The 10522-nt window shown below is 55.8% G+C and overlaps 1 protein-coding gene across 1 annotated transcript in view; it reads right to left on the bottom strand.

Moving 5' to 3' along the window:
• The window catches only part of PLCG1 (phospholipase C, gamma 1), a 27376-nt gene that overhangs the window by 10499 nt on the left and 6355 nt on the right, over positions 1-10522 (bottom strand). Inside the window, exons 5-16 of the mRNA XM_009883636.1 lie at positions 9656-9740; positions 7735-7818; positions 7370-7392; positions 6137-6209; positions 4985-5086; positions 4091-4209; positions 3246-3331; positions 2794-2914; positions 2185-2353; positions 1609-1731; positions 601-702; positions 180-368 (exon numbers count right to left, since the gene is read on the bottom strand). Coding sequence (XP_009881938.1) covers positions 180-368; positions 601-702; positions 1609-1731; positions 2185-2353; positions 2794-2914; positions 3246-3331; positions 4091-4209; positions 4985-5086; positions 6137-6209; positions 7370-7392; positions 7735-7818; positions 9656-9740 — 1276 coding nt within the window. The remainder of the gene's footprint in view (positions 1-179; positions 369-600; positions 703-1608; positions 1732-2184; positions 2354-2793; positions 2915-3245; positions 3332-4090; positions 4210-4984; positions 5087-6136; positions 6210-7369; positions 7393-7734; positions 7819-9655; positions 9741-10522) is intronic.

Below are 10522 nucleotides of genomic sequence, written 5' to 3'. Positions count from 1 at the left end.
CAGAGACTTCTCCCTTCTGCACTGGGACAGTGAGTTGACATGATGTTGGGGCACAGAAAAAGGGGAGAAACCTGCTCGTGGATCACTGGGGAACGGGACCCCGCCACTGAAGATGGTGTCAAAATGAAGGACTACCCTAGGAGTGACAGCGAGCAGCGGGCTGGCGCCTGTGTCCCTCACCAGAAGGAGAGGGTGTAGTCTCCAACGAAGGTCTCGCTCTCTCTGACGAGGAAGGAGCCGTCGGGGGCCCCCGTCTCGATGCAGTATTCGGTCAGCAGCCGCTCCGCGATGTGCCGCCCGTCGCGTCCCGCTCCCAGCTTGCCGTGAAACCACTTCTCCGTGGAGTGAAGCTCGGTGCTGTTGCTCACCTGGCAGGGGGAAAACCCACCATCTGGGGTTACCGAGGGCAGGCTCGCCGTGCCGGGGTCTGCTCTGCTCAGGGGGCTTCTGGCCAGGAGAAGGGAGTTTCTGAAGTAGCTCCCACCCTTCCCACCACAGAATCTCCCCCTGAAGTCAGCTGGCAGTGAAGATGCTCAGTCCCTTGGGCAGTCAGGTCCTTTCTCTAGGGGAACAACTTACCACCATGCAAGGGAGCCCTACCTCCTTTTGCTCTTCCTCATCCTCGTTTCCTTGGTCACTGGTTGTCTCCCCAGAGTAATAGATCTTGCTGCTGGTCAGGACAAAGTAATGTGGGTTCCACTCCTGCAAGGAAACAAACTCTGGGCAAAGAGACCCCCTGAGGAAGCACCAAGCTGGCCCACCACCCATCCGTGGGATTATCTCTTCCTCATCAGCACAAGCAGTGAGGGGTGATCGGGTTCATTTCAGTGGAGTCACAGGAGCTTCAAAGATCTGAAGCACGGATTTATCAGTAGCAAAAAAAAGGCATGTGATAGGTCTTATGTACAAAGTGGCTGCAGATGGCACTGCAAACACCCCAGCATGTATTAAAAGGAGATAACCAAATGAAGAGCAAATCAATGCAAAAAGAAAACACTCTGCATGGATTCAGCACGGAGGCTACCAGAGATGAGGATATCAGAGATGGTTATGTGGCTTTACCATTGCACTTTCCTATTTTCCAAAAATCTGTTTCATTCGCACGTGGCTTTGCCTGACAGACCCTCAGCAAAGCAAAGCGGCTGAAGAAGTGGACTGTGTAGAAGTAAACGCGCACAGTAAAATGAACCCTCGGAGCTTTACAAAGCGGAATGCTCGTTTAGGTGGGTTAAGTGGCGCTTGGTAAGAGGCAGCCAGGTCTAGGAATGTGCGCCATCGCTGGGACTTACTGCAGCACCAGATAACAGGCTCTACGGATAACACAAGAGCAGCTGCAGTGCATCAGCCCAGAGCTCCCTCTAGCTCAGCCTTCTGCCTCTAACAAGGGCCCACGGGAGATGCCTAGGGAAGAGCACAGGAGAGAGCCAGCATAAAAACTCCCCCAGCCTTCAGAGACTCCTGAGAAACAGCCTAGGCCAACGGCCCCTTGGATCATTTGCACCAACAGCCCTTCCTTCCAGCACCACGCGGTGCCTTACGGAGTCACCGTGCCATTGACGGAGCCCACAGAGTGGGGTCACGGTGACAGCGGCAGAGAGAGAGACGTACGTGATTGATGGGGTCTTCCAGGTAGAGGATCCCATTCTTGATGGAGTTGCTGATGTCATTCTCTGAATACATTACGGACGTGGGTAGCTCCTCATAAGCACTGCCCTCTGCCAGCTTCTTGTGCTGTGGGACGAAAGAGCAGGTCAGGCACCTTGAGGGGAACAGGCACCCAAAAAGCAGCATGGATTTCCTGGCGAACAACCCCAAAACTCCAGGTCTGCTGCGGTGGGCTCCTCTGGAGTAAAAGGACTAAGGTAATACCCATGCCACAGCGATGATCAAATGGCACTAAAGTCCCACCCTTTCTTCCCAGAGGTGATTCCTGCAGCAGAAATACCAACATCCCGCAAGCTCTCAAGAAAGGCAGCACCCAGCTGCCGATCTTATTTCCCAGCAGCAGCTCTGAAGCAAGACAGTCCTTTGTTTCCAATCGTTTTGAGCATCATGTCTTCACTTCCAACCGGGCACTGCCAACCAGCCCCTTCCAGAGGTAAGCAGCTGCCCTTGGTCCCACACCCTCACCCCATCTGCCCCCATTCTCTCCACTTAGGAGCCTTGCTGGGGAAGGGAGTTCACCTTGATGAGAATCTTCCTTTTTAGCTGGTTTGGAGAGGGAAGGCCATCAGCAGAAATATCTACTGGTTTGGTCAAGAGCATGTCCCCAAAGACCTTCTTGAAATTCTGAGCCATGTTCCTCTGCTGAGCAATGCTGCAGTGGTCCTCGATGGACAGAATGACAGGGAAACTGGGAGAAGGAAGAGAGCCGTCAGAACCAGCATGGTGTCTGGATGAAACCGACGCCTTCTGAGCTCTGTCAAAACCTGGACTCTGTGCCCTCAAAGAGCAGTTTGCATCAACAAAGATCTGTACTGTCTTGAGCATTCAACATAGCCACCCTACAGGAAGGTGTCCCCACCGCTGCTGGCAATGCACAGAGTGAAGAAGGACTGGCAAACTACTGGGGCTTACCCAAAGCCTTCCCTCCCACAACTTTTTTCTGGGAAAAATCTCCATTTGGCTAGGAGACACGACGACACCCTTTCTTCCCACCGAATCCCAGGCACGTAGTCTTGTGCTGGATCTCTGGATAAAGGTGGACTTCGCTTGGCTACAGCCTTGGCTATACCCCCTCTTTGCCTTCCTGGCAGCTCTGCTAGCTGAAGTCCAGGTCCCTGCTGTACTCACTCAGAGGTGACAAAGGCATGCTCCTTGATAGTGACCAAGACATCAGAGAACTTGATCTTGGTAGTTAAGGTGTGCCCATGGTAGATGACCGGCATGCCATCAGGACCGTCCCAGCAATCCACTGAAAGAGACGCACGGGGTAAACTTAGCCTAAAGGCTGGAATATAGGCAGGACACGGACATGAGATGGACTGAACTAAGCACTGCTGGGAACCACGTTGGGTGGTAATAAAGGAGCAAGGTGAAAATCCAGATCTTCCTGGGGGACCAAAAGCTCGGGCAGGTACCACCCACTCTCGCAAAGCAAATGACCTCAGCCCTTTCAGCACATCCTGGTGACAACGCTGCCACTGGCACCTCAACCTTCAGCCCCGCCGTCCACACAAAGCCTTCCCCGACTACCACAAGCTATCACGACGATGGAGACAGCAGTGCCGGCTCCGGGTACTCACGTTCGATACAGCGGCATCCCATGCGCAAGCAGCGGGCGTACGCCTCCAGCGAGGACTCGCTCGAGAACTGATCCCCCGTCAGGTACCTTGCACGTGAGAGAACACATCAGCAAAGCAACACGCTCGCCGCGGGCATGGATGTCTGCTGGGACATCGCGGAGCTGCCTCTGTGATGTAAGGAATGGCGAGAGCGACTTTCCCCCAGACCTGCCACCTTCCCCAGGTGAGGGGTTCACCTCCACCCCCACTGCTAAGGGCTGCAGGTGCTACTCTGAGCTCCAGCCTTGCTGCTGGCTCTTGAGATAAGCCTCAAAGAGCGATATCGGCGTTGGTGCCACAAAGAGCCCCCTGTACCCACCAGAAGCAGCCCGAGAGCAGGGTTAGACCAGGTCTCGGTCCTTTAAAATTGGGCTAATGTGCTATCGCTGCATCCCATCAACGGGGAGCACAGCCAGAGCCTGTCTGCACAGAACGCAGCTGCTTGCCAGATTCCTCTAGCAGCAGAGAAGGAAAATGGCCAGTTTCAGCCTGCCAGGTTTTTATCGCATCCGTCCTTAGACGACATCGCTAATGGTAAGAAATCGCCCGAGTGACAGCCCGGGACCTCAAAGCACAGTCTGTGCAGATGTGTGATGCTGACAACAACTGAGCAAAACATCGATGGTTACATGATGGAGGGAGGACTGGGGCACCAAGAGGAAGGTGTCTGATGTACTGACCCCAGTTTGGAAAAGTCTACTTGACCCATCACTGGGATCAGGCAGAATCGGGAGAGTCCCACCCTGGCACAGGGGAAGCAGACGCTGGGAGCGGACGGGTGGAGAGAGCCATCCCCTGGTCCTTACGTGTTGTGTGAGGAGGAGATCCAGTAATGGGAGAGGGGGTTGTTCATGTTCTCCGGACACACCATGTCCAGTTGCGAGTTCCAGATGCTGTTCTCTTTGGAAAACAGGAAGGTGAGAAACTGCTCAGGAAGAAACAGAAGCGTGTTAATGATGCGGAGGAGCCGGGTGCTGTGGTTTAGCTTCACACACATCTCCCTCTCCATGGCAGCAGCTACCGCGCAGGTGGCTGTTTTCTAAGCTCAGCACAGACTGACCAGAGGGTAACTATGACAGCACGCAGCTACCTGACCCAGCGTGCTCGAGTAACCACAGCGTCAGGCGTTGCCACCTATCCTCTGAGCTGTGCCAGGTATCTGTGTGCAAATCCTTTCACCCAGCTGGGGACAAATGAATTGCTCTGCGTTTTATTTTGCAGCTCACACGACAGGCAACGGCGCATGAAGACCATGTGGATCGAGGGACCTTTGCACGGGAGTCAGTCCAGAGCACCAGGGACATGGTCACCTCCAGTTGTTTTTATTCTTTTGTTTTCAGCATTTCTTGCTTTAAGAAAATCCTTACATGCCCCGAAGGGCATTAAGCCAAACGCAGCCCCTTTCCACCCCTCAAATGAACTGCCTGACGAGCACTCCCAGCTGCACACATTCATCCCAAGAAGAGAGCCCAGAAGTCATTCCCTTCGCCAGCCAGCTCTTGTGCAATGCGGTGACCCATGTCCATCCACCACGTCCATCTCCTGCAGCAATGCAGCTTACAGGCGGTGCAATCCTTTAAGCGCCACCACCTCGCAGTGGACAGACAGCAGAGCTGTCACACCACAGCACACATTGCACTGGGGATGTCACACCCTACTCCACCCCAACTCCATACCCGCTAGAGTTCAAGGTTTCTTACTTCATCCAGGGAGAAATAAGGCTCATCGATCTCTCTCAAAGGGTCTCTCAGAAAGTTGAACATGAATTCCTGTACCTGAAGGGTATCGGCAGCCCAGAGCTCCTGCAAACCCCAAGAGAGACATAACAAAGAAACCATTTCAGAGAGTACTCTTCAAAACCACGTGCAGCTCATCCAGCTAGAAGCTTGAACCATCAAGGAGGCAGTCTTTAACGCCAGACCATCGCTGTCAGGAATTCAGCAGTCAGCACAACTGCCAGATAGCACGCAACTGCACAAATCTGTCCTGTTTCTAAGTGGTCTTCATTTTCTCAATGCTGTGCATTTTTCTCTCCGATAGCTCCTTTGCACGCATCTGCCATCACTCCTCCTTCAGCAGCAGAAGCCAACTAGGCTTCCTTTTGCTTCTCTCTCTCCCTGGGTGTCTCTCTCACTAGGCCATCAAAACGGCTGCGGCTTTTCACTGGTTAACTCCGCTCGCTGCAGACCACGGGCAGGGAGGCGGCAGTGGGAGACGGGGAGGACGGTGCAAAGCAGGAGGCCCCACGTTCTCGTGCAAACCACGGCCATGCTTTTGCGAGCCACCCCTGTCCTCTTGGAGAAGGAGCCCAGCAATGAGCTGGGACCCCAATTAGTCAAAATAAAGGGTCTGCACAGCCCGCAAACGCACTGCTTGCACCTCATGCGTGTCCGAGAGTGCATGCTGTGCTTGCTGCACGACCTAAGATTGCTTTTAAATGCAAAGGTCAGCAATCAAACCGATCGGCTGCTCCTCAGGACCTGCTGAGACCTCCTGAGCAGACAGGATGGACCACGACGCTTCGGCTGCTGCAAACCTTCAGAACCAGCCGAGGTCACAGGGACTGGGTAAATCTCCACTGACCAGTTCCTCCCTCCTGGGACCTCTGCACCTCTCACATCGTCTGCTCTTGGTCCCTTTTCTGACCAGGGTGCCTGCTGAGTCCAGGTTTACCCTCACCAGTGCTTCCCCTGCATCACCTCCGGCTCCAGGAAGGATACGTTTAGGTTGTGGCTGTGCCAGGCAGAGCATCCCACTGCCAACCATCCCAGCCCCACGGCAAGGCTACCCTTGGAGTACTGGATCCCTACTGGCACCCCCTCATCCCTCCCCTGGGCCTGTGTCGTGCTCACCCTCTGGTACTCCAGCAAGAACTTCTGCAACTCCAGCAGCGAGACCCTGAAGTGCTCAGACCTTTCTCCAACCCTGAAAGGAAAGAAAGAGAAGCTTCGGTCACTGATGCAGCACATCATGACCAACCGTTACTGGCATCATGTGAGATGCCATCCACAACCACCACGGTGCGTACAAGCGACACGTGCCCCGAGCAAGCAGCGCTGCAAGAGCAGAGCGGGATGTGCAGAGAGAGCCGAGGAGGGCACGACAGCAAACACACAGCAGCTGAGATTGTCTGTCCACGTCTCGGAGCCAGGGACTGCTCCGGGAGCAGACCAGGAATCACACTGCCAAGTGTACGACCACGTGAAACTCTGGTGAAGGGCAGCAAAAAATCATCGGAGAGACCGATTTGTACAAAAAAATAGGGGGGTGGCCTTGTACAAGAGTGAAAAGAATGAAATAGGTGCAGGGCAGTCAAGGGGTGATTGTAGACAGGACAGACCTACAGGTATCCAGAGGACATGGACTCAAGGAAGCAAGGCAGGGAATGAAGGAGGGAACCGTTTGTGGCTGATGATCTCAAAAGACTTGTCCATGAATGTACTAGGCTGCAATGGACAGCCAAGGGCCGTGCTGGGGACTAACACCCGAAAAAACCCAGAAAGGGACTGGGTGGTGCTGGCTGCCCTGGGCAGAGGGATGAACCAGATGGTCTGCTGAGGTCCCTGCCAACTCTCTTTGTCTATGGTTATAGGAAAAAAAGAGAGGAAACCATGAGGAATTGCCTGGACAAGTTAACAAATCTTTCACTTTTCAGCTTTCGTGTCTAAACTCAAGCTCTTTTTATGATGGCAGAGATGTGCACAGGGCAGGAAAGGGCAATGGCACCACAGGCACTGCCTGCACGGTCTCCGGCACTGTGGCCAACCAGCACCAACCATGAGGAGAACCTCTGGGAGATGGCTCAAGATCGGATTACTTCACATAAACCAACTGACTGGTTTTGGAGGTGGCTGACCCAAGCTGGACCTCAGTGGGATGTCTGGGAGGAAGAGAGCCCCTCACTGACCCAAGCTGAGGTGTCTACAGCAAAGATGCTCATTCAGAGTGCAAAAATGCAAGCAGCGTGGTGGCAAGCAAGAGGTGTGCAGCACGCCTCGTCCCCAACACGCCGCTGCAGGCACCAAAGCACATTACGGAGCAAAAGAAAACAGCCCCTTCCCCAGCAAATACAGAGCATTATTCACCTTTCTAGGAACGGGACATCCATCTGCAAAAGAAGCAGCACAAACGTTAGGTTTGGACTCAATCTCACCGACGTACGTGAAAGCACAAATTGATCGAGAAGGTAACGGGGAGAACAAACCGGCACTGTGCAGCTCGGCTTTCCTTACAGCCATTGCTCACACACCGCCTCCCCCGGCCCCAGCAGCCCCGTGCCCACCAGCCTAAAGCAATAGCCCCTTTACTCCCCGTCATCCCTGGCCCAGAGGTAGGAGACAAGAGCTATTAGCCGAGGGCAGCAGGGTTAAAAAGCCAATTAAGAAGGAATGCCCAGTAACAAATATGGTCCCTCCCTCTCCTTCCCGGCCCTGGAGAATTCAGCTCTCACCATTTTCTGGGCGCTGAACATCAGGCTGCGGTAGAGCTGTGCGAACTGCCCATATGTGATATCCCCGTTCCTCTGTTCCACGTCCTGCGGCAAAAAGATACCTGAGGTTTTACGAGAGCCACAGGCAGCTCTCCATGGCTCAAGGAATATCTCCTCCCACCAGGATTCCCATGGAAAAAGCAGGGGGGAAAGGCCAAAACCTGGCCAGACTTTGCCTCCTAATTTTACTCATCTCTGCTGGGGTCAGTGGGACCCCATAGTGCCCCAGACACAGGCACATCCTAAACCAAGTTACACGATTCCCCAAGCTCATCCACATCATGGCATCACAGTGCTGATTCTAAAGTGTTATCGTTTACTCGAATAGTTACAAAAGGATCGTTTTCATTTTTGTTTGCAGAGAGCATCTGACGCGTCTGGAAACCGCAAGACCCCGAAGCGCGTGCTCTCCTTTAGATACACCGCTCTTTGGCCTGGGAGACCAGCGCTGGTGGAAATGGTTGGTCATCATGGGATGACCCCTTCGTTCCTGGGTCTGCAGTGATGCTGGGGGAGCTGGCTGGCTGTCACCCAGCAGCAGCGGGATGCAGGGCCTCGGGATGCAGGACCCTGGGATGCAGGACCCCGGGATGCAGGACCCCGGGATGCAGGGCCCCGGGATGCAGGGCCCTCTGCCTGTCCTCCTGCACTCTCCCCCACCATGGGAAAGCTCAAGACCCGAGCCAGGAGCAATGTGGGGTGCGGGGGAGGCGGGGTGGGGTGAAGAGAGGGTGCTGGCCACAAACGGGGCCAGGGTGCGGCACCCAGTGGGAGCTGGCACCTCTTCAGTCGCCGCCGTGGGTGGGGGGCCCCCCGGGGAGAGCTGGGAGCCTCTGCAATATGCAAACGTGCCGTGGGAGTTTAACCACCACCAGGTTTTGCTCAAAGGCAGGCAATGGGCTGCCGGGGGTCCCCAGCGCGAAGGAGGAGAGCGGAGGGGGTCACATACTCACCGTGAGTCTCTCCCGCAGGAACCTCATGTTGGGGACCCGGTAGTTGACCTGAGACAGCATGTTCTTGAGATCCTTGGCAGAGATCCTGGCTCGGCAGGGGAAAGAGGGGAAACACGTTCAGGAGGTCTGGGATGGAGGGGTCTCACCCCGGGACTGGGACGCCCTGCCCAAAGGGGCATCAGCTGTGACACACCAGGATGGATGCGCGTCCCCAGAAGGACAGAAGGGTTGGGACCAAAGGCAGGACAGCAGAACATTTTCCACCCCAATGAACTCTGCATCTATGCTGCACGTGGGGAGCAGAGAGAGGTGCCTGCATCCCAGTGGGAGCCGCAAACCCCGCTCCGGCAGGCTCCCAGCACCGTCAGCCCGCTGCAGCCCACGCCGCAATGGGCCCACAGCACCTACTGCTTTATGGGGATGAGCAGGCAGAAACATTTTCCAAGTATCTGTGCCCCAAAATGGATGCTGGGTGACCAAACCACTTCCAAACCCCACTCCCTGGCCTGCGGAGGGCAGGCTTTGCAAGTGGTTTGGGCCAGGACCCTGGGATGCAGGACCCCGGGATGCAGGACCCCGGGATGCAGGGCCCCGGGATGCAGGGCCCTCTGCCTGTCCTCCTGCACTCTCCCCCACCATGGGAAAGCTCAAGACCCGAGCCAGGAGCAATGTGGGGTGCGGGGGAGGCGGGGTGGGGTGAAGAGAGGGTGCTGGCCACAAACGGGGCCAGGGTGCGGCACCCAGTGGGAGCTGGCACCTCTTCAGTCGCCGCCGTGGGGGGGGGCCCTCCCGGGCAAGGCTGGGAGCCTCTGCAATATGCAAACGTGCCGTGGGAGTTTAACCACCACCAGGTTTTGCTCAAAGGCAGGCAATGGGCTGCCGGGGGTCCCCAGCGCGAAGGAGGAGAGCGGAGGGGGTCACATACTCACCGTGAGTCTCTCCCGCAGGAACCTCATGTTGGGGACCCGGTAGTTGACCTGAGACAGCATGTTCTTGAGATCCTTGGCAGAGATCCTGGCTCGGCAGGGGAAAGAGGGGAAACACATTCAGGAGGTCTGGGATGGAGGGGTCTCACCCCGGGACTGGGACGCCGTGCCCAAAGGGGCATCAGCTGTGACACACCAGGATGGATGCGCGTCCCCAGAAGGACAGAAGGGTTGGGACCAAAGGCAGGACAGCAGAACATTTTCCACCCCAATGAACTCTGCATCTATGCTGCACGTGGGGAGCAGAGAGAGGTGCCTGCATCCCAGTGGGAGCCGCAAACCCCGCTCCGGCAGGCTCCCAGCACCGTCAGCCCGCTGCAGCCCACGCCGCAATGGGCCCACAGCACCTACTGCTTTATGGGGATGAGCAGGCAGAAACATTTTCCAAGTATCTGTGCCCCAAAATGGATGCTGGGTGACCAAACCACTTCCAAACCCCACTCCCTGGCCTGCGGAGGGCAGGCTTTGCAAGTGGTTTGGGCCTGGCTAATTTTATCCTGAAGAGAGGAAAAAAAAAAAAGCCATTTTCAGCGTCTAGCCACAGGCATATCACTGCTGTCCTCTTCCAGAGGGCCTTGGCACCAAACATGCCAGTTCCCGGACCGGGAACGGCTCCGGTGCCAACCCCCAAGTGGGATCCCGCACCCCGAGAGGGGCAGCAAGGAGCCCTGGGCTGCCCCTGCCCGCACCGGCGTTGTTCCTCCATGGGGCAACAGCCCTGCAGCAAGGAAAAATGCGGATGTCTCCCATCTGCAGGATTTAAGAAGCCAAGAGGTCTGCCTGCAATCATTTTTCTGGCAGCCCCTGCCG

This window comes from Charadrius vociferus, unplaced genomic scaffold (genome assembly GCF_000708025.1).
Source record: "Charadrius vociferus isolate BGI_N301 unplaced genomic scaffold, ASM70802v2 scaffold320, whole genome shotgun sequence".
NCBI classification, from domain to species: domain Eukaryota; kingdom Metazoa; phylum Chordata; class Aves; order Charadriiformes; family Charadriidae; genus Charadrius; species Charadrius vociferus.
Note: the sequence above shows the minus strand (reverse complement) of the source record. Positions and strands in the feature narration are given on the sequence as shown.